This window comes from Melozone crissalis, unplaced genomic scaffold, assembly GCF_028551555.1.
Source record: "Melozone crissalis strain CALT ecotype California unplaced genomic scaffold, PUWL_Pcris_2 ptg000063l_1, whole genome shotgun sequence".
NCBI classification, from domain to species: Eukaryota; Metazoa; Chordata; class Aves; order Passeriformes; family Passerellidae; genus Melozone; species Melozone crissalis.
In genome coordinates, this window is record NW_026535841.1 from 2,879,302 (window position 1) to 2,903,531 (window position 24,230).

The following is a 24,230-nucleotide window of genomic DNA, read 5'->3' on the forward strand; positions in this document are numbered from 1 at the left end:
ATGAGAGGGCAGAACACTGCATGTGAAAGTCAGGGAAGAAAAATTAACATGGGAATATTCACAAGCTTCTATGGACTCTTCCCTGAACACAAGCAAGGAACGTGATTTGAAAAACATCAATTCCTGCTATGCTCAAAAATACTGAATTGAAAATCCCTATAAAGCAATATCCCTAATTGTCCTAAGGACAGGAAGTGCAGCTCATGGCTTCTCTAATAAAGCAACTCCATCATTCCCTGGCATTCCTCAGGACACTCCTGATTTGCACCCTGGAAGTGTCCCCAGCTGGTGGGACTGGGCTGTGTGAGCACCAAGCACTGCCCAGGACTGGCCAACACCCATTTACCTGTGTCTGCTGCCAGGGGAGGTGCAGATGGAACCATTTCCAGGAATGGACAGAGCAATAAAACTCCCTCAAGAAATGCACTGAAGGTGAGGTCCCACTCCTGACCTGTTACATCACACACTGCACTCAAACCACTCAGCATCTGGCACAGAACCTCAGCAGCAGGACCCACTCCCACCTTCTGAAGCTCCAAGCAAGGCACAAATCAGGTTTAGGTGCTCCAAAAGCCCCTTGCAAGACTGACTGTTTCTCTCCACTGAGCTTGGGGACAGCAGGTGGCTGACACAGCCAGCTGTGAAGGCTGAGGGATGTGACATTTCCTTATGACATCTGATTTTCAGAGCTGCTGAGTCTCCCTTTCGTGCCTAAATACACATTTATTGCTGAAAAATCCATTTGAACATCAGAAAAAGATTTTTCATTGTTAAAAGGGAGGGATCACTGTACTCTAATCCCAATTTCTGTTGTTTCCATTGAGACCAGAACACTTACATTGACAACAGATTCCTTGAATTTGATGTGGAGCCTGTAGTTGGAGAGGGCAATGATGGCATCCTCTGCTCGTCCCACGTACTCCGTGCTCTCTCCGTGCAGCTCAATGAAGGGCACCTGCACAAGGGCAGCAAAAATCTCATTTCAGACCCCACTTCCCAAAACCTGCCCCTCCTGCAGCACAAGAAATCAAATAAAGCCTGCTGAGAATTCAGCCCTGTTATTGCTGCTAAGGAGGAACATCAGGTAAGGTTGGCTCTGAGGTTAATTGCAGCCTTTTTCTTAAATGATCCCTTATTTTATGTTACTTTTCCTGAGTGGTAAGTGCCTGGTCAGGGAAAGCAATGAATTTTTATGAAAAATATCCTCACATTTTGGCAAGCAGGTTGACAAAGCCCTTGATTTATGCTCTCACTCCTTTCTTAATGGAGAGTGGCATTTCCATAATGTTATTAAATTCATCCTAAAGTAGGCACAACATCCAGGATGAATAATGTTCCCTGCTATTTCCCCACTGTTCACCCACCAAGCTCAGGTAACCAGCCCAGGCTGGATCCCTAAATGCTACAAAGCTGAGCTTGGACAAACCAAGATTTTTGCTCCCTATTTCTCACAGTAAATATGAAAATGCACAAGAAGCTGCTGTTTTATAAAGTCAGAAACTTGCAGTTCATTACACCACACATGGATATTGTCACTGGTTAATTAAAATGTGACTTAAGCCCAGTTTAGCTGAGCTGGTGGAAAGTGAAATTGAAAGTGATCTGGTTTAGGCCAAAGTAGCTTGAATTACACAAAAATACTTTGTATTACAATGAAACTCTTCAGACGATGCAAGAGTGTCTGCATGGAGAGCCAGGCTGGGAGAGCTGGGGGTGCTCACCTGGAGAGGAGAAGGCTCCAGGCAGAGCTCAGAGCCCTTTGCAGGGCCTGAAGGGACTCCAGGAGAGCTGCAGAGGGACTGGGGACAAGGGATGGAGGGACAGGACACAGGGAATGGCTCCCAGTGCCAGAGGGCAGGGATGGATGGGATATTGGGAATTGGGAATTGTTCCCTGGCAGGGTGGGCAGGCCCTGGCACAGGGTGCCCACCCTGGATCCCTGGCAGTGCCCAAGGCCAGGCTGGACATTGGGGCTGGAGCAGCCTGGGACAGTGGGAGGTGTCCCTGCCATGGCAGGGGTGGCACTGGATGGGCTTTAATGTCCCTTCCCACCCAAACTATTCCATGATTCTATTGTAAATCATTTGAACTAAACTGATTTCAAAAGGAAATTTGGAAAATAAAGAAATTTTAAAATATCTCTTTTTGTGCAACAGAAAATTTTTGGCTTCATAACAACCAGGTGCCAAGGCAGTGTTCAATCAGCTTAGTGCTGCTTCAAAACAAGAGAGCTCTAAACTATAAAACCCTGCCCTTGGAATTAGTGCACAGGTAGCAGTGACATTTTTCAGACACTTGAAGGAATTTCTCATAGTAAAATGCCCAAGTTCTCTGTCCTACCAACAGAGAAAATGAATTTCTGTGCTAACTGTGAATTAAAATTCTAGAGGACAGGCCAGAGAATCCATAACCAGCTGAAGGCAGTGAGGTTTGAACAGGAGCAGTGTGGTGATTACCTGAAGGTTCTCATCCTCTCGGATCAGCTGCTTCCTGGGAAAAATCTGATTAGCCTGGATGCATTCAAGGCTGTGCTGAGTCTCTTCATCCTGAGGAACAAAGTGTGACAGTCACCCTCAGCAGTGGCATCTGCTGCCACCTTCCCCAGCCATCCACAGCCAAGGAAAAGCTCCCACAGGGTGAAGTGTCCAGAGAATTCCAGGAGCAGTAACTCACTAAAGTTTCCAAACCCTCCAACATGGGCCCTCAGACAACAATTTGGTATTAGCAACCAGTTTCCTTCCTACAGCCTGATTAATAAAGTAATTAAAAGCTGCAAGATTTACAGCAGCATTAGGAAAAAGGCATTAGCACTATGCCTAAAACTCACCAACCCCACGTGTAAACATGAATTCCCTCATGGTTTTCCCATTTTAAACTCTCCTGCTCTGTCACAGACCCTACAAACCCCTTTGCTTACCATGACAGGCCCTGGGCAGGAGGAGCAATCCTCGTCTCTACTTGCAATTCTTTGAGCTCTTCACTTACTAAAACCTAGAAAATCAGGGAAGTATAATGATGAAATAAGATTCATTTTCTTTTAGCAAATAAATACAAATTAACTTTTAAAGACTGTGAATGTAGCTGTTAGAAAACTGAGAGCAAACAGTAATTATGAAAAGATGAAATCTATAGAAGCTCTCTCTCCTGAGAGCCAAAACTGTTTCAAAATGTGTCTGGTTCCTTCTGTTCCTCCTGAAAAATTACCTTTGGATGTGCTGCTGGGAGAACACCTGTCTGAAGGCAGCAATTAGACCAGTGTTTATATAATTTAAATTAAAACATGTTCATTTTTCTGGATACCCTGGAATTTTCTCCCAAGTTGCCTGCAGATGGTGAATCAGAAATCCGTGGGATACAAACCCAAAGGGATTGCTGGGGCTGATCTGGGTTTGGATCCTCCTGGAACAAGCTTGTTTCAGCTATGGCACATGAACTGGAGTTCTTATCAGGATAAAAATCCTCATTTTACACTTATGGCTGGTTTTGGATATCCATGGATGTACCAAAATATCAATTTTCCTGCACTGACATTTCCAAGAGTTCCAGATCACTACACTGGGACTTGCCCTCTCCACTACCCAACAACCCCCCAAGTTTGATCATCTGCAAATTTTCTGGGAATATTAACACAGTCCTGAGGTTTTACAAATCACCCAGTTAAGAACTCAATGACTGAAGTGAATACAGGAGTTACAATTTGAGTTTGAGATTGATTTTACACTCAGCTTTTTTAATCCAGGTAGGTTCCTCCCTGTTCTGCTCAACTAGGATTCACTCAGGTATTTATGGGGTTTGCAGCCTGTGGCACACAAAACTTACAAATGAAAATACATCACAAGAGTGCAGCCAGCTCTCAGCTCACACCCAAAGCTCATATCTCACTTTACTTATAAATGTATTTCAAATTTTCAGTATTTGACAGAGAAAACCACTTCAATCCATCAGCTCCCAGCACTGCAGGGAGCCCTGGGCACATCCTGAGCTTGGTATGGAACACTGAGAGAGGGCAAAGGAGCAGCAGCTGCACATCAAATATACTCACACAGGTGTGTTTGTAAATATAGTCACATAAAAGGGGGAATGATGAGGAGAATTCAGCTCCAACTGCCATGGATTCACTAAAATTAATGCAGATTTAAAATCCTGGGAGAGCTGGAGAGGGGACAAGGGATGGAGGGACAGGACACAGGGAATGGCTCCCAGTGCCAGAGGGCAGGGCTGGATGGGATATTGGGAATTGGGAATTGTTCCCTGGCAGGGTGGGCAGGCCCTGGCACAGGGTGCCCAGAGCAGCTGGGGCTGCCCCTGGATCCCTGGCAGTGCCCAAGGCCAGGCTGGACATTGGGGCTGGGAGCAGCCTGGGACAGTGGGAGGTGTCCCTGCCTAAAACTCATGGGATCAGTTTTAAGGTCCCCAACCCACCCAAACCATTCCAGGATAGTATGATATTAAAAATACCTTGTTATTTCAAGAAACTCCTTCAGCTTCACACACAATTATCAAAGAAAAATCAACTTAATTTTAACAATCTGCTTTATTACGAATTTGAAGTTTGCTTAGTATCTCTGAGGAAAAGTTTTAATTTAATAGGCACTATGCTGGAAAAATTCTTTCATACTTCAGTTTGATTAGATATATGTAATTTATAAGTTTATTATATAACCATCTACATATTAATAAAAGCAGTATTAGCTTAGAAAATTGAGTCTTTTTAAATATCTTACAGCTGTGCTCCTAAAATCCAGCACAAACCTCCAGCAGAGGCTACCTAAATTACCAAGTTCCAGTGTAACTCCTGCAATCAGTGCAGAACAGCTTCTACTGTGACCATGTGGCTTTTTCCATGTGAGAATCTTCCTTTTTAAGGTGAATTTTGGGAAAGCTGTAAAACAATCTGTCTGTTTCAGTTTGGATCAGGACTATCAGATGCAAAGGGTGATGCTGCCAAGATAAATGGTACAAGGAGTTATAGGACTGGTTCTAAAGCAAACACTTTGCTCTGGCTGCTGCTGGGCATCAGTGAAACGCTTCAGCAACTTCCCTGCCACCAAAGGAATGCTGAAAATTGCTGACAGAAATAGCAAAAAGGCTGAATTGTTACAGTTAGGCTCTCTGAGCTGCTGGACAGGGAATATTTGGTGAGAAATCATTCCCTTCCCATCAGATCCATGAGCTGAGCCTGCTCCCTGCAGCAGCTCAAGGTCCCTGGGCTGAGCAAAAGGAAAAGGGAACAGCTCTGGGAGCAGCACACACTGCTCAGGGCAGCCCAAAGCACACCTGAACCCACCCTTCTTCCTATCCCAAAGCTTTCTAACCTATCCCCAGCTCACCAAACTCTCCCCATGGGAACAGAAGGAGGATCCCAGTGACTGCTGCCACCTCATGAGGGCATTTCTGGCTTTAGAAGCCTTGGAAGAAAGAACATTCCTCATATCATCAACCAAGCACTCCTGAACCCTCCCCACCATCATTCCCCACCCTGCTGCTCCGAGGGACAGCTGGGGACAAAGCCAGCCCAGCAGCAAGCCCTGCACAAACCCAAGCTCAGGCTCATCCACACTGCTGGAATCTATAAAATTAGAGGGTTTTGAGAAAGTTGTGAAAAAGACAGGCTCTAAAAGACAGCAAGGACAGTGAAATGCAAATACAGAGGGAAAAGGAGCAGCAGTATTAGTATTGCACAAATTAGTGAAAAACTAATTTGCATTAGGACTGCAGAACGGAAGGAGAATTCTCATTTTGTTCAACTGCAGCTCTGCTCTGACAGTAAAACCCATTTTCCAGAAGTGAAATGGAAAGGTACAAACACAGCTCAGTTAAAAACCTGGCCAGGAAAGCAGCCTTAACTCAGGCTCCTCCTTATCAACAGGATCACATAAAAATAGCAGCCAGCTTATACACAGAGCCCTGAAATAAAACTTGGTTTTATTGGTACAAATATAGGGTTTGGTCAGGACTGAGGCCAAAAAAAAGGTGATGTTATCAATTTACTGTCTGCCCTTTTACCTGCAATTCCATGTGTGTTAAATTATGTCAAAAAAGAGAATGGTCTTGTTAATTCTCCATCCTTCTGTTCTGTTTGAAAGGATAAATGATGAGCAAAGGTTGTAACCTCAGCCTCTGCTCAGCCTCTATGGGAACATCTTAATTACCTTTTGTTTCAGATGCACCTTCTGCTTTAAATTATGTGCATAATTAAGAGTAGCAATAACCATCTGTTTGCCAGTGAATCTAGACAAAAAGGATTAGCTAAATAAAGGATCATTTAGATTCACATATATTTAAATACAGTTGGACTTTCAGCAAGAAAAACTGGAGGGGAAAAAAGGAAGAATCCAAGCATTTATTCCCTTACCTTCCCCATCCAGATTGAATTCCATGTATTTTAATATCAAAATCAGACTGAGCTGTTTACATACAGTGGCACAGCTGCCCTCTGAGTTTGGAATGCAAATTTTTTGGCAAAGGAACATTAGAAAATTTGAGAATTGAACATTCAGGAATGTGCTGCACCTTGAGCAAAAGATGCTTCTGCAGGAAGCTGAAAATACTTCTCCCCTTTGGCAGTGGAAGGAAATTTCTGAGATAAGGACAAATACTCAGTTTCCCTCCTCTCAGTGCCTGACAGGGAGGTTTCTCCTCTTCCCTGACATCACAGGACTGAGCAACTCTCCCCAGGATTTACTGGGAGGGCAGCTGACAACACAGATTGGTCAGGAATAGGAGCAGGACAAAGAATTGTGTTGGAAGTTTGGGCACAACTGAAAGTCAGGAACCTTCTTTTTCAATAATTGAAGGCTGCAAACTCCATCTCAGTGAAATACTAATTTTTATCTGAGCTCTTGGAAAACATTTGATTTAATTAAGAGAATAATCAATGATGAGCACAGAAGCCACAAACAAGCAGCTGATCTTACCAAAGAATGAGAGAATAAACAGTCCTCTCTTGTCCCAGAAAGTTCCAACTGTTCTCTTCTGATACTTCACATTGGCAGCTGCAAACACAAAGACAACACTTTAAAACATGAACTTCCCTTCAAAAACCACTTTTGAACCTGCATCCTAGACAGGATACTCCACTCTGCGGGGAGTTTGGATTAATTCAAGGGGAAAAAGAGAAAGTTTGAGTGCCCTGGACTTGTAACAAGAGCTTAACATGCCCAGAGAGGGAATTCCAGGACTGGATTCTGATGGATATCTGAGGGTAAGGCCTCTCTTCTGGCAAGGAGCACTTCTGAAATTGTGGCCACAAAGCAATTCAGTTTTCATAAATGAGTAAACAAAGCCTAAATTACTTCACAATATGAGCTACAGGAGAAAGTTTTATAGAAGATCCCACTGGATTTTTATTGATCTTCAAAGTGGGTTTAATTTTACACTGCAATTGGCATTTCTGGCCCCAAGAAAGCCAATGCAGACCCCCAAAGAGTGGTTGCTGCTCATGTGCTTTGGTGCAGAGGTGCAAAAACCCCAGGGATCAGCAATGCTCACCAGGCCACTCCTGCCAAGCCCCTTCCTTTGCATTTTCAAGTGCTCTTGCAACTTTTATTGCATCAAAAATGAGGCAGTGTGCCAGAAATACACATTTGTCAAAAATGAGATGGAGAAAATATCTGATCTGCTTCATTGCTACAGTCACTCCAACAGGACCAACAGATACCTCCTGCGGCATCAGAAGGACATAAAGCTTAATGCTAAAATACCAAACACTAAAATTGAAAGTTCCAGACTGACTCCATTGCTCCTAAAAGCACACAAGCAGCCAAACTGCTGGGACACCACTCCTTGTGCCCAAAGGTTTGCTCCTCACAGGAACTTGGACACTCTCCCAGCAGCACACTGCATCTGGACATGCCTGGAAAGTCCAACTTCTCCACCACACAATCCTGCTGCTGGGAATAGTTTGCCTGTGCTTTGATGTGCCACAACTACTGATAATTTTCACATTCTGGTAAGTGAAATAAAACACTTTTGTATTTTGGGTTCATTGTGTCCTTTAGTTTATGGCTTATGACAAGGAGAAGAGGCAATACAGAGAAAAAGGAGATGTAATTTTAGGACTGACAGAGTAGAAAGGAAGAGTTTAGGAAGTTGTGCATCAAAAATTGTGCATTGCAGGGAGTTGTGCCCAGCTGGGTGAGGGAGGGGACTGGCCAGCTCTGCTCTAGGGTGGCCTCTCCTCAGGTGCTGGGGACAGTTTCACCACAATGTCAGAAGGATCTAAAGCTGCTGGAGATGGACCAAAGGAGGGGCACAAGGATGGGGAAGGGTCTGGAGGGACTGAGGGCATTTGGAATGTTCAGCTGGAGCAGAGGAGACTGAGGGGAGACTCCTCAGGGGCTGCAGCTCCCATCCCTGCTCTGGGACAGGGACAGCACCCAGGGCACGGCTGGAGCTGGGCCAGGGCAGCTCAGGCTGAGCTCAGGGCAAGGCTCTGCCCCCAGAGGGTGCTGGCACTGCCCAGGCTGCCCAGGGAATGGGCACAGCCCCGAGGCTGCCAGAGCTCCAGGAGCCTTTGGGCAGCACTGCCAGGGATGGACAGGGTGGGGCTGTTGGGGGTCTGGGCAGGGACAGGGGCTGGATCAATGATCCCTGGGAGTCCCTTCCCATGCAGGGTTTTCATGATTCTAAGGTTCTAATACAAATTGATATGCAGCAGAAGGAATTCTACCATCTCACATGATGGACATTTCAGGGAATCTCATGGAATCTCAGTATTTACACAAACAGGGAGCTGAGGATGTGCTCTAACAGAAAGCCCCTGTGTCAATGCCAGCTGTCCAAAACCTCAGCTAAACTTTGATTTACCATTTCATAAAACAGTTTCTAAAAGCAACATTTCATTACCTGCAACAGAGGTCAACTTTGTTTTTATTTTAAAAAAACCTCTCTCAGCCAACAAGTCAAACACCAATCCCAATAATTTTATGGGTTGATAATCAATCCCAGCACCCAGGTGGGAATGGGCACAGTTGGACTGTGAGGTACCAGCCTGAGCATGCAACAAGTTCAAATTCACAGCTGCCTGTTGATACAAAGTCACCTTTGAGAGGAATATGGAGCAAGCTTATTAAACACACACAAAAAAGCTCTGAAGGCAGACTATACAACTCTAGAATGACTCCTCAGGGACACTGTTCTGGCCACGTATTTGCTTTGCACAAGGCAAGACACACATTTCGGGTGCAGGAGCTGGACTGACTTTGTGTGGTTTCAGTCCGAGAGGGGAAAAAAAAAAAAACCCTTCACAAAATCTACAACAAGCTTTTTATTGATTTTAATGAGGCTTGGAAGAAGCCACCAAATCTCAAGAGTTTTGTCAAGAAGTTTAAAAACAGGACAGAAACGTTCCAATGTAAGCATGAACAATTCCGCTTGCTCGCTGCCAGAGCTGAGCCAGCCCCCTGAACGCTCATCAGCATTCCTGCTGCAGGGCTGCTGGGCTCTGATAAGAACCTCCTCTGTTATCACTTCCTAAGTCAACAACTCCTGCCAAAATAAGGGGAAAAGATGCCTGCAAGAAGAAACGTTGCTGGTCCAAAGCACCAGCTCTGAGTATGTTCTGCTGGTCCAAAGCACCAGCTCCTGACGGGAGCACTGCAAGGTGAGGAGCAGCTGTTTAATGAACACATCCCAGGGAGCTGTACCCATCTCCAGGGGCTCCCACCCCTTCCTCTGCAGCACCTCAGCTGTGTGAGCCTCAGAAGGGATCAGCACCATCAGGAAAGCCAAGGGGAGGAGATGGAAAAGGGACAGGATCCTTTCACTGAATCCTGAGTCAAGTGTGTCACTTAAAAATGGGCTCTGCAGCACCTTTATTGGGCTGTCACACCCTCAGAGCTGGTTTGGTTTAGCAGAGAATGGTTTGGGTTGGAGGAGACCTTAAAGCTCTTCCACTGCCATGGCAGGGACACCTCCCACTGCCCCAGGTTATTCCAGCCTGGCCTTGGGCACTGCCAGGGATCCAGGGGCAGCCACAGCTGCTCTGGGCACCCTGTGCCAGGGCCTGCCCACCCTGCCAGGGAACAATTCCCAATTCCCAATATCCCATCCAGCCCTGCCCTCTGGCAATGGGAGCCATTCCCTGTGTCCTGTCCCTCCATCCCTTGTCCCCAGTCCCTCTCCAGCTCTCCTGGAGCCCCTTCAGGCCCTGCAAGGGGCTCTGAGCTCTGCCTGGAGCCTTCTCCTCTCCAGCTGAGCACCCCCAGCTCTCCCAGCCTGGCTCCAGCCCTTGCAGCATCTCTGGTGCCTCCTCTGAACGGGCTCCAGCAGCTCCAGGTCCCTCCTGTGCTGGGCCCAGGGCTGGGGCAGCTCTGCAGGTGGGGTCTCCAATCCCCTCCCCTGACCCCAGCACAGGTGCCCAAGGACATCCTGTCCCTGCGCAACTCAAACATGTCACCAGTGACTCTGCTCCAGGATGAAGGGGATGGGAACAGGAACTCTTCACTTTTCCTTCAAGTCATGCTCTCAGATCCTGCTCTGGTGGCATTGGGTGAACACTCAGCACAAAGGTCTCACCTCCAGTTTTTTTTCTTGGAAGACATCATGGAGAAGTAGAGTATTTGCACTGTGTATCAATCACACAGTGAAACACAAGTAATAGCACAGCTGGAGGGGGAAATTCCAAATAATTGTTTCCAAACTGTAAAACTTTCATCCCCAACCCTGGGATTCCAAGGGCTACCCAATCCAACTTCAAAGCCAGCCCTATTCTGAGCAGTGTGGACTACAGGAACTCCAAAATCTAAATTATTTGAGCCTGTGACAGTGTTTTTCTTGACATTTATTTTAATAAAACATTGGCAAATTGCTAGGAAAAGCACTCTGGAGAAGTTTCAATCAACATGTTTGTTTAATTAGGTGACTGGAAAGTTGTCTCTACAGTTTCTTTGCTGAAAGGCTCTATCAGCCAAAGCAGGAGAGCCATGATTTGATAAGCATGGAAATGGCACAAGGGAAAAATAACTGGGGAGAAAAACAAATCCAGATTTTCTCTAGCTGCCAGTTATCCTCATAAAGATGTAAACAAACACAAGCAAATGAAGCTTTTCTCCTACTAATTGACTATTTTGAAGATGCATTTTCCCCTCCCCTTGCCAAAATATGGCATTTCCACACCGGTTGTGCCACACCATGTCCCAACCTGGCATGGTGCAAGTGTGCTTTTTGATGAGAAGTTCTGCATTCCTGTTTGCATTCTGAACTTCTCAAAAGCAGCTCACCCCAGCTCTGCCATGAGGGGAACCTTCTCTTGCACAGCATTACCACACAGCCCCCAATTCTTTCATCACCTCTGCCTTTGGCTGCTCACTTGACTCACAGGTTGTTCTCCTCCTCCTCTCTCCTTTTTCTGCTCTTCCTGGTGGATTTGAGCTTCCTTTCCTGCTATTTTTACCCAACCCTTAGCATGCTCAGAGCAGGAACACAGAGCTGCTATCAGCTGCCCAGCAGCTGGGGGATGTGGTCAGCTGGAAGCACAGAGGGATGGGAGCACTGGGACTCAGCCACTCCCCAGGCTGGATGGGGCAAGGCTGATCCTTCATACAAAGTTTGAAATGGTGCACAAGGAGAAGAAGGAATGCTGATCCTCAGGGAGGCATCTTCTGGTTTTTAGTGCCACATGTCACAGAACCTTTAAAGCTGAAAAAGACCTTTGAGGCCACTGATTGGGCACCACTGTGTTCACCAAGCTGCTCCATGTCCCCAAGTGCCACATTCACAGTGCTGTTAAATCTCTCCTGGGATGGGAACACCAGCATTGCCCTGAGCAGCTGTGCCAGGGCTGGACAATCATTTCCATGAGGAAATATTCCCCAAAATCCCCCCTGAGCTGCCCTGGCCCAGGCTGAGGCCGTTCCCTCTGCTCCTGTCCCTGTTCCCTGGAGCACAGCCCGACCCCCCCGGCTGTCCCCTCCTGTCAGGAGCTGTGCAGAGCCACAAGGGCCCCTGAGCCTCCTTTGCTCCAGGCTGAACAGCCCCAGCTCTCTCCATCTTGTCCATCATCCCCTCCCCTGAAGGAAATGCCATCATTCCAGCTGCACATGAAGGTGTGCACACAGCCACACTCAAATACCTGACAGGGAGAACCACAGGGAACATCCCACATTCCACCCATGGAACTGCCCTGCATCAGAGCATTTTGCAAAGATCTCATTCCCCTTCCTGTTTTCTCTGCTTTTATGAGTGAAGAATAAAATTAATTAGAAGAGCCCAAAGCATCCAAAAAGTTTTGTCAACATCTGTCACTGCACTGACTCATGCACTAATGGCAGGTCGGCATTTGGGTTCCTTCATCTTCCCACTCGGAAGTGGCATTAATCTGCCTTTAAAGCAGTTTGATTAAGCTGATTATCTTTGCAGATTTGTTAAAGATCACTTCTTGCACTCTTCAGAAATTAAATGCAGAAGCAACAGTTCAAAGTTAAAGCAAAAAAAAAAATTGAAAGGAAAGCAGAACTTGGAATGGCAGAGGAAGGAGAGAAGCACTTCTGGGGGTCTGATAGCAACAGATAGTACAGAAAAATTTGATTTTGCACTAAGAAAGATCCATTTTTTCCATACTTGATGTCTAGAATAAAAATCAATGTTTAGCTGGGATAACAGCATTAATTATTCCCAGAAAAGAGGCTTTTTAGGAAAGTGCTCACAAATATAAGACTCTACATCAGTATTTTCCTTCACTGATCTCAAAACAACCCAGGTCAAAGGACCACAGCAAGCTTGAAACCAAAATCCACAGCAAAATGTCACTTTTTCTTACAAAATTTCAGGCTCTCTTTTCTTTTAATTCCTTTTTCATTTGGATAAAACCCTGGGATCCAAAAGCTGCAATTATTCACACATAAGCCAGGATACAATTTACCCATCACAGATCTTCTGTACCATGTCTATAATTTTCCTTTTATTTCAATTACTCCATACTCCTCCATTTTATGTTCATGACAGAGGAGGAACAGCTACCAAGGACCAACAGCCACACAGATCAGAACTGTGGTGAAATCTGGAAGGGAACTGAATGTGGATTTCTGGAAGCTGACAGGACACAGACCCAGAGGATTTGTGGAGGTTCTAGGCTGGAAAGGTGACCAGGGAAGGGGGTTTATGCCAACAGGTAACCAAAAGGCCATGAAATGCAGGGAAATATCAGACTGGAGTTATGAAACAAGCAGCAAGGTTAGAGCAGGCAGCAGAAGTTTCCATTTGAAAAGGCATAATGGAGAAAGAAGGAATCATTTGCTCCTCACAGTTCCCATTTTTCCACGAAGGCCCTCACAGCCCATTTGCCATGAGTCACACTCCCTCCCCTCTTTTGCCTGTCTAGAGGGAAGGCAGCACACAAGGAGAAGTGGCTGCTAATCAAAGTCTCCAAGGTTTTACCCATCCTCCCCAAACACTTCTTCATCCCCTTCCCTCCTGCAGGCACATCCTGCTGCAGCCCAGACCCTCCTGTGAGGGCCTCAGGAGCAGCAGCCCCTCCCAGAGGAGCATCCCACACTGCCCAGCACAGCTGCTCACCTGCTGGCATTTCCCAACAGCAACACCACGGACACCGACAAGGAATAAAAAACAGAGAGAAAGGTTTGAAAATAGGAAAAGTCTGTGATTTGGAAGTTCCTCTGCAGTTCCAAGATACACTCCCATGAGACTTTTCTCCCAACCTGAACTTCCTCAGGACAACACACACAGTCACAGCTCTCAGCTCCTCAGCTGATCTCATTTTCACCACACTTTTTCTGGCATAAAACTTTGAAAATCTCTTTAACAAAACACCACTGGATGCTTTTGTTGTAAGACAATTTTTTGAAGCAGCAAATACCCGTTATTAATAATCTATTCATGCTCTGAGAAATAAATGCCTAAGTTATTACAAGGTGCTCCTAATGGGGACCTTGGTCCCCACAAAGGCCCAGCAATCATGGAATGGTTTGGGGTGGAAGGGACCTCAAAGCCCACCCAGTGCCACCCCTGCCATGGCAGGGACACCTCCCACTGCCCCAGGCTGCTCCAGCCCCAATGTCCAGCCTGGCCTTGGGCACTGCCAGGGATCCAGGGGCAGCCACAGCTGCTCTGGGCACCTGTGCCAGGGCCTGCCCACCCTGCCAGGGAACAATTCCCAATTCCCAATATCCCATCCATCTCTGCCCTCTGGCACTGGGAGCCATTCCCTGTGTCTGTCCCTCCACACTCTGACAAAGCCCCTCTCCAGCTCTGCTGTGCTGCACAGCCTGGGACAGGCAGCACACAAAAATCTGATTGCTGTTATCAACACCTACCACAAGACATCCCTTCTTCTGCTTGCACACCTTGCACAATGCAATTATGGGTAAAGCTTTAATCCATTAATTCTTCAATGGCATTGAAAAGAGCTGTGCTGTCAAGGAGGCCCTGGGAGATGCACACATTCACCCTAACTGCCTCCATCGAGGAACAGCAGCCATTGGGAGGCTCTGTGTTCCAGGCTCACACTGGATCACCTTACACCACTGCAAGTTAGTATTTCAAACTCACCCAGCACTTGGTAACATTGTGGCACACTCCAAAAAGGCCTTTTTTGATGTGGTATTAAGGTGGTTTTGCTTTAAAGCAGACTATGCAGCTATTCCCTGAGCATGGTGAGCCAGCAGAAAGGTACTGCTCCCATACTCCCCCCAAACAAAACACCCCCTTCCTTATTTCACATAACTCTGGCATTTCAGACCCATCATGACATATTCCAGCTCCTCAACACAACACAGAACTAACCCAGAGAGCAGATCTTGGAACCACCACTCTGCAGTGCTGGAGATGTTGTTTGCTTCCAGAGCAGCACAGCCTGAAAAACTGCAAGGCATTTCAGATTTCAGATTTCTAGAACTGGAGGTAGGTTAAGAATCCCTTCAGCTCCTGCAGAAATGACATTTCTTTACAGAACTAATCAATTAGCTCGTTCACCTCTTAGCCTGCTCACTTCTTTGTGAAATATTCAAGCAGTTTCAGTTTGAATGGCAGAGTTTGCAGTTCAGACACCAAGCATCCTCCCAAAGCCCTGATCCACTTCAGAGCTGTCAAGCACACGACTGCATTCTGCACTGAAGGGAACTGAAGGGGCTGTTAGGAGTAATTGATGTATTTCTGCCACAATCTGGGAACCTGAGGATGAAGAGCCCTTCCCTTCAATCACCATGGCAGGGGACAAGCATGTTTGATCACAGCATTATTTACAGTATAAAACAGTAATTAATTCAAACCAAGAAAAGCCTTGAGTTCAGGTATTCCCTTATTAGCCCATGCAAAGCAATCCTGAACAGAATAAAATAACCACATTGAAAGAGCTGACCCAAGTTGAGAGACAGCTTTATTCAGCTACAAGCAACCCCTTTTGATGAAGTGACCCCTAAATTGCACATTTCAGGAACTAATCAAGGATCAGAGTAGCTTTTCTAGGCTCACAAAAAGCTGTTTCCTAGAGAGCAGTCCATCACCCACGAGGCTGCCAGGCCACCAAGAGCACTCACCATTCACCAGAGGCTCCGTGTGTGCAAATACTGCAGCAGGCAAATGTGGAGGAGATAAAGCCAAGGGTGCTTGTCCATGATAAGGGGACAGCAAGGGCTGTGTCAGGCAAGCCCAGCAGCTCCAGGCACTGCACAGAGCTTTCTGCTGGGTCCTGTTTACCAGGCACACCCAGGATTTACCAGAACAGGGTCCTGCCCTCCCTGCACCTGAGCAGCTCCTTCCAGGGAGAACCACCAGGCATTTCCATCATCCCCTGCCAGTTCCAGCTTCTCCAAACTCTCAGCATTCCCAGTCAAGTTCCAGAGGGAGAAGATTCCCAGTGGCACTGCCCTCAGCCAGGCACAGCAGGGAAGAGCTCAGGCTCCCTACAGGAATTCAGACACACTCAGGACTGGGATGCCTTCTCCTGTTAATTCCTGCATTGAGATCACAAGGGACAAACTGGTTTGGATAATGTACAGCACCCTGCCTCCAGCAAACCTGCTGCTTCCTGGCCTTTCCCTGCTCAGCTGATCCACAGAACCATGGAGTGCTTTGAGTTTGGCTGCTCACCTTAAAGCCCATCCAGTGCCACCCTGTGCCATGGGCAGGGACACCTCCCACTGTCCCAGGGTGCTCCAAGCCTGGCCTTGGAACTCCTCAGTTCACTAAAGCAAAAAGGAGGAAAAGCAAATACTTTCCCCTCCTGTAGTTAAATCCCCTCAGTATCTTCCAAGTATTAAGACAGTTGTTTATTCCTATCTTTTTCCACTTGTGGAAAGTCACAGTTAATTTCAGAAGCAGGAAATGTAACAGTAAAATACTACTTTCCATTCACAGGCTGCACTTAAATAGGAGCTGGAGACAGACCTCAACTCAAACAAACAGCAGGCAAAGAAAAAGAATCTCCAAAGGGTGCTGTGCATGAAGCACATGGGAAAGGGACACGGAGCTGTGTGAGGATCCAGTGAATCTGCATCTCAGCAAGAGCCCCAGCAGAGCAGCCAGCAGGGACTGAGGCAGCAGAGCCCTTGGATGTGGGAGGCAGGAGCCCATGGAGGAGTCTTGCAGCTCCTGGGATGCCTCCAGGAATGTTTTAATGGGCTTCAATTCCCGTGGCTGGTTTGGAAGATCAATTACACACATTAGCAGTATCTGCTGTGAAGTACTGAGGTCTTTAATAGAGCAGTTAATTTTGTCACACTGCACTATGCATTCCTCCAGAGACACAACAGGGCTGCCTCAGAACCAGTTGACTTTAACACATATTTTTGTACTTTTATGGATCTTTAGGCCCAATAGTCCTCCATCAACTAAATCAAGTTAGATGCTCTGCAATGTTCAAATCTTGGATTTGATTACAATTTCTAAAGTCGTGTCTCCAGGCTGCCCAGGGAGGCTGCGTTCAGGACAGGACCCCACGATATTTTCTCCACAACAACCTCCATAGTATTGAAACTACACAGCCTTGTTCCCTTACTGAAGCTGCACAGCCCTTCAGTGCCAGGAAGGAATTTACTTGGATTAACAGAATATGCTTATTCTAAAAACTAAACAGCACAAAGTCAAAGTTAAATATATTTAGGCATTGCAGAGACACCAAAGAAGGGTTTGTGGTTGCTTGAGGCACGGATGTGTATCAAAACACAGAGTTTCAGCTGGAATTGAAATGGAGTTCTGCAGCTCTAACAGTGAAACAAGGTTTGCCAGAGCTCCTGTTAACAGCCACAGTCCCACCCTTCTCTTATTTAAAGTTAAAATCCATTGAAGTCCAAGATCCTATAGAAGGGTACCAGCAGATGTGGAAAAGGGAATTAATTCTGTAGGGTATCTGTATCTCCTTTGGCCAATCCTGCCATCCACACAGCAATTCCAACAGGAATGAGCTTCTCTGGGGAACAGGAAGATTTCCCTTCCTACATGCTCACTTAAATCAGACCACACCAAGTTCTCTGTAGCAGATCAGTTTTTATCTAAAAGAGATATTCCTCCAGTATCCTATTTTACACTAAAAGACCTTTTCAAAAGCACAACAAATCAATATATACAGACACTTCTTTAAAACCTCTCTCAATTATTTTCCCTACAGAAACTCATTCCTTTTGGTAGATACAACAAACCCTGAGCAGGAAGAATAATAGTGCAAGGAATGTAAGTAGTCATTTAAATGTTTTATCCTTTAGAGAACATTCACTCCTTCCCTGTGTGACTCAAAACAAACCTAATTTACTAAGAAAGACTTGGTTGCAATTAAGAGATAAATCATCATTTTAAAGAAACAAAGGTTTGGGCTCTTCATCACATTACCCAAACACAACACATCCACATCTCTCCCACAGGCATTGCAGAAGTCAGAGCCGTTCACAGCTCACTCTGTTATTGATGCACCAGGGAAGGTAATTTTCATTTCATTCCAGATTCTAAAAAATATGTATGCCATATATGCAAGATTGCAGCTATCCACTTCAATTTTTGCATTTAAATCATTATCAGCCAGCACGACTTATTCTTTCTTTAAAGAATATACAGATTTATAACCATCCTTACAGTAAGTTTACCATGTCCCCTTTAAATTGCATGTTAGAAAAACACACAAGAGCATGTGAGCATTAATGTCTGCATTAAAAACACACAAGAGCATGTGAGCATTAATGTCTGCATTAAAAACACACAAGAGCATGTGAACATTAATGTGTGCATTAAAAGCATACAAGAGTATATGTGCATTAAAAACACACAAGAGCATGTGTGCATTAATGTCTGCATTAATCCACAAGCTTTCCTAAAGAAGTGAAAACAGCACAAGTCACATTTGTAACACTGCAGTTCTTACCTGTGACTTGCAGATCTCAAGTTTCAGTTAAATACACAGAAGTGGCACTCCACAGTAAAATTAGGATCAGCTAAATCAAACTATTTTTGGTCTCTATCATTCCATTTGAAGCACCCTCTGATAACCACCTGAGTATCAAAACCAAGTCTGTACTTACTAAACACGAACTCTGAGAAATCTGCATTAAACCCATGAGAATAAAATATTCAAGGTGCATTTGCTTGGAGTGAAAAAGTAAATCTGGCAAATTTTGGTTTAAAAAAGTAGTTATAACATAAATAAGAAGCAATGAATGTTGGGGTTTGGGTCCTGCCTCGGTGCCTTTCCTCTGATGAAATTAAAGCAAAAGCCCCTCCTGACCTCAGCTGACACCTGGGTCGTGCTGCACACACAGGATGGAGCTGCTGAAAATGAACAAACACAATTCTGAGCCTCTGTTTGCTCAGGTACTCAAGGAGCTCCTTAAACATCTTATGAGGTGCAATCTCTGGTCAAAATCCAAACCAAGAGAGGGCAGGAATTCCTCCCCTTCCCGTAACTCTCCAGGCTGCCTGCAGAACACTTGCCATCAGATCCAGGGGGATGAACTTCCCAGAAAGCTTTCCTTCAGAGACACCAACTCCCCACCAGATTTATGTCACAGAAACAAGGCTGAATATCCAATTACAGAACAACAGAAGTTACTTCTGCCCCTTTGAGTGCAAATGGGAATGTACAAAGAACCAAGATCAATATGCAAAAAAAACCCCAGAACAATTGGAAGGAGTGGAGAGCAGCACACCAGGGAGTGCAAGCCCCCCCTGGCACAGTCCCATTACATCCAGTTGTTCCTTGGACTCATCCAGATGAGGCTTGAGGATCACCAGGCACATCCTTCCCTGACAATCAATTCCAGTATTAAAGCTGGAATCTGAGACCAAATTCAGAGAAATACTCAAAGGCAAAGGAAACCTTCATGCTCTGTGCAAAAACAACAAGGGCAAGAACAATGCTCAGAATACTTAAGTGTGCCTTGCCTTTACTGTAAGCCTTTATTTCAGAAGGTTATGCAGCTGATGTAACACAAATCTACATGTGAAGACAAATCTAGAAGCAAATGCTCAGAGCTGAGATGAAAAAGCATCTGTAATTTAGATAAATAACAGCTCGCTGCAGGAACAACCTCAGCATTCAGGTCTTGTATTTCAGAGCCTGCACAATTTTGCTCATTTAGATTCAAATGCCAAAAAATAGCCCAACTCCTCTCCTGGATGGAAGATTACATCTTTATGCAGGAAAGCTTAGCTGGAAGCTCCATTGCTTGGAGATGTGACATCTCTGCATCAGCTCCAGCTGACAGAACTGCTCCACAGGAATTCCCTGATGGGAGAGGCCTCCAAAATCAAAATGTCACCATGAACCAGCACCTACAGCCAAACTTCCACGTTCAGCCTGAACAACCTGAGGCTTGAACTAAAGATTTCTCTTCTCCAGTTGCTACTGAGTTGGGTGCTGAAAATCAGATCCTGCAAGAACAGGTAGGACAGAGTGGCCTGGTCTGGTATTTTATTATTTCACATATTTCAGAAGTCAGAGCACTGGTGTGGAAGTGCTGCTGTAAGGGAAGGGACCCTTGACAGGCTGACAGGCTCAGTGCTGCATTTTTGGCCTAAGCTGTTGCATGGAATTGCACAGTGAGTAAACAAGGGAGGCAAAGCTGAGAGCCCAAGCCCTGCATTAATGACCCAGCAGGTATTTTCACTGCTCACACACAACATGGAAATCAGCTTGCAATTGCAGCCTAAAGCAGCCCTACATAAAAACCATGCAGTGAAGGGTTGCACATTAGGAAATGTAAGCACTGTGATCACCTGTGAAGCTTCTGCTCAGCCTCCCTTGGAAAATGTATGATCCTTAATTCCCTTCCCTAATTCTCCATCCTCTTCTTCCCATAAACCCTCACCCAGTGATCTGGAGGGGACAAAACTCCCTGAACCCAGAACTTTTCACAGTCCTTTTCCTAAACCCTGCAGTCAGAGTGGAGCCCTGGAGCAGGTCAGTCCTTGCACTGCTCCTTTAGGGCACCTCTCCTGCTAAGGACCCACAGCACCCACCAGAGCTCCCACACTGCTCTGTATGTTCATGGACTTCTAAAAGGCTGGAAAACAAAGGAGTTCAAGCCATCAGAAGGATCTTCTGTGCCCAGAACAGATGTCCAGAGCTCAGGTTTTTGAATACTCACAGGTTTTATAGTATTTCTGCTCCGTGTTTGGGAATTACAACTCCACTACCAGGGGTCTGAGCAGCAGAGCTGGGCACCCAGGCCTGGAGTTGTGTACTCAGCACCCAAACCATCACTCTGCACCCACCTGGGAAGGTTCCCAGCAACTTCCTAGCCAGGACCACAGCCCACAGCCAGGCAGGGACACACCTGCCTCCCCAGGATGGCACCAGCCTGACTCACCACACCATCACCTACAACTTCTTCCCAGATAAAGCCACCTCACCCAGTGCTTCTACAAATACCAGGTAATTTAAAATCTTATTGGACCACCTGGAAATTCTGCATTTTTTCAGGTGTCCCATCCTACTGCAGCCTCTGTTTAGGATTACCTCAGTTATTACCCGTGGGGATGAACTACTGATGTCAGCACACTCACAGCAACACTCAAAGATCAGACAGATTGTTAGACACCTGAATATCCAATCATCATTCCTCCCACAAACTGCCTAATCTTTATTTATATTAGTTTACTGGCTCAATTGCACAGCCCAGACAAACCCCTGGCAAGCCTTCAGAACAGACCAGCACTCCCAGTTGGCATGGGAGCTCCATCAGCAGCCACAGCCATTGGCAGCAGGAAGCCCAGCTCTGGGCACCAGTTATTGCTACAGCAACTTTAAAGCAGGCTCTTTTCTTGAAACCACTGACAAAAAAAGCCACTAAATTAGCTCACAAGTCAGTTTGTGTAACACAGCACAGGCCACCTGCCTCAGTGAGGCCCCAGTGCCACACTCTGCCTGCCACAGCTTTAACTCTTACTTAACTTATCAAAAGGATGTCACAAGTCTTATGCAAGTTCACCTCTAACGTACTCGTTATCCTCTCAGGAGCCACTGAATGAAATGGGAGTTAATGAATAACACAGCAGGAATTATTTCATTATCCCCATGGTGAGAGAGAGCCATCTAATTCTTGGATGTGATGTCAGACTTGAGAAACAGCCAGTGGTACTTACTCAGGCTTCCAGTGCTCACTCAACTGCTACAGCAGGGCTGTTCCCAGAGCTGCTCCAGGAGAGAGCAGGAATTCAAGCAGCAGCAGAGAGGAGCTGAGGCTGTCACTGCTCCCACAGAAGGGAGAGGTTTCCAGCAGCTCACATTTAATGCACAGGTATGGCAATCAGGGCAGTAAGAGCATGTCAGCTCTTCACATTTCCTCTTTGACAGTGTCAACCCCACTGCAAGTCATCATTTGTCTCTGCTACTAAGTCAACCTGTCTATTAAACTCCATCAAACACCAGGACCTACTGAAAGGGAAGTCTGAAGTAAGGTGTAGATCCTTCACCAGTCACTGGCAATCCTACCTTTTGGCATTCCAGGCTGCCTCACTCCCATTTTTAGTTCAAATAACACTTTTCACTACAGAACTCGATGCATTGTGGCTACAAGTAAATGTTCACTGCTCTGTGGAAAGCACAAATCTCCTGTTAGAACAAGGGAGGAGAACAACTCCAACAGAGAGCAGTGTCCTTCAGGTCTCCATTTGCCTGCAATAACAAACCAGCTCCAGATTGCCTCAAGAGTTTGCATGTTTAAAAGACCAGGCAGCTTCAGAAGGTGTTCAGAGCTGGTATTTCATTGATTTCCTCACTGCTGTCAGGGCAGCTGTGCCTGGCAGTGCCCTGTGGATAGTGTGGCTCTCAGGACACGTGTTCCTTCCTGTCCAGAACACCCCCATACTTCCTTCACACTAGGAGGAGCAGTCAGGAGTAAGGAAGCAGCAGACATTTGAACAGCTCACACCAATTCATTACAGAGCCTACAAGCATCAGTTACCACGTGTTCCCCTCTAACAACCTGCCCAATGAGGAATAAACTACTGCACAAGCTAAGTAAAAACCTAAGCAAGAAGAAAAACTGGAAAGCATGGGAGACCAAAGCTAGAAGATAAATTTCTCATGCAGATGGAAAACCAGAACTATCTCCCTGACATGTCATAGCCAACAGAGGCAGATTTCCTGCATGGACTGCAGAAATTCTCATTCAAGGCAAAGATTTTCCCACACCCTGCTGCTCACACTCACTCCTGGACAGCCCCAGAGCACAGAGTGTGTGTAACACTCAGAAGCAAAGGACAATCCTGCCACACCCCTTATCAAATGGAAAGAAACACTATCTTCAAGAGCTGTCCTGTCATTCTCACATGAGTGTGCACATGGAGGATGTATTCATAGTCCAGGCCTGGCATCACAATCACTGGCAGGACTGCAATGCTGCAGTATATTTAGAAGGCTCTGTTAATGCTATAGTTCAATTCCATGGTACTGTGAATATATCCCAGCCTGCAAACCCTCTGTTGTTCCACAAGCACTCAACTTCAATTCTTCAATAACTGCTCAAAACACCGATACTTAAGATACAAATCTCAGGGCAGTATCTGTAAAACTGAGAGAAAATTCAACAAGAAACTACAAAAAGCTGACTTTGGAGCAACTTTCTGTCATGTGAGAAACTTGTGAGCTCATGTGGAGCAGCATGGCCCTGTGAGGAGCATCTGTGTGCAGGAATGGCCTCTGGGCCAGCCTGAGGTGCTCACCCAGCAGCAGTGCCCACCCAGCCCTCAGCAGAGCACCCAACAATCAGCGCACAGCAGCACAGGAGGAGGCAGGAGCCACGTTTCTGAGGTGTGCTGCCACCTCAGAGGGCAATGGCATTGAAGTGCTGCCCTCCCTGCTGAGGCTGGAGCTCTCATTCTGCCTCATACACTGATACTGCTGGAGTTAACCACGTGCCTGCACTCCCCACTGAGTCAGAGCTGTCCTTACACAACACATCCACGTTCCCCAGGGCTGCTCAGGCCCCTCAGAGGCTGCAGCTGTGCTCCTCCTCCAGCTGGGCTGGTTATCCAGCCCCTCCTGCCACGGAGCTGCCAAAGCCACGCACAGCAGGAGAGACTGGTGTCCCCTGGCAGCACCCTCAGTGCCATGTCCACAGCAGCTGCACACACAAACTGCCCCTGGCACCTTGAGGCAGATTCTCCTCACCAACAGGCACATTTTGTGTCAGATATTGCCCCTTCTCAGCAGTCCCACATCCTATCCCTCAGTGAGCAGCTCTTACCTATTTTCACCACACACTTGATTCAGCTGCATGGTCTGGTGGGAGAACAGGGCAGCAATATCCAAGTGCCTTTAACTCCACAGCTTCCAGCTTAAAAGCACTTAGGACTCACTAGAAGAGATAAACAATGTCATGCAGCCTGTCTGGGGAAGCATCAGTCATTTAAAAATATAACTGCACACACTGCAAGGGGTTCAAATGTGAGCAAGAGCTCAGACATTAAAACCCACCACAGCTCTCCCTCACATCCCAAGCTTTTCTCTAGCACTAAGCAACTCCCTAAGTGAAAGTCAGTTATAAAGTCATTTTATCACAACCACTATTTTCTCAAAGCTTAAAAATTAAATCAAGTACTCTGCTACTGGAATTTTCATGACCAGGAAGTTGCAATAATGCTTATTGCATTATGGTTACTGGTTTGTTCTCCCAATATGATAACTGCATCAGTTCAATGCTTTGAGTTAATTATTATTGTTTAACTGAGGTAAATGCAAACAGAAACCTAAACAGCATGGAATAAATAGTAGGAAACCGAGCTCAGCTAAGTAAAGAAAAACCAAATACTTCATGATCACCTGCAAGTATTAGGGAAATTCTCAC

General features: G+C 46.0%; 1 protein-coding gene across 4 annotated transcripts in view; it reads right to left on the reverse strand.

The window, feature by feature from the left end:
• The window catches only part of MTMR3 (myotubularin related protein 3), a 74,643-nt gene that overhangs the window by 36,575 nt on the left and 13,838 nt on the right, over positions 1-24,230 (reverse strand). For 3 of the 4 annotated variants that reach the window (XM_054288626.1, XM_054288628.1, XM_054288625.1), the window contains 4 exons: positions 6,918-6,995; positions 2,918-2,991; positions 2,457-2,546; positions 839-955 (listed from right to left, as the gene is read on the reverse strand). In XM_054288626.1, coding sequence (XP_054144601.1) covers positions 839-955; positions 2,457-2,546; positions 2,918-2,920 — 210 coding nt within the window. In that variant the 5' untranslated portion in view covers positions 2,921-2,991; positions 6,918-6,995. Of the gene's footprint in view, positions 1-838; positions 956-2,456; positions 2,547-2,917; positions 2,992-6,917; positions 6,996-21,525; positions 21,582-24,230 lie in introns of those variants that run through there. The other variant, XM_054288627.1, reaches the window with a different exon arrangement.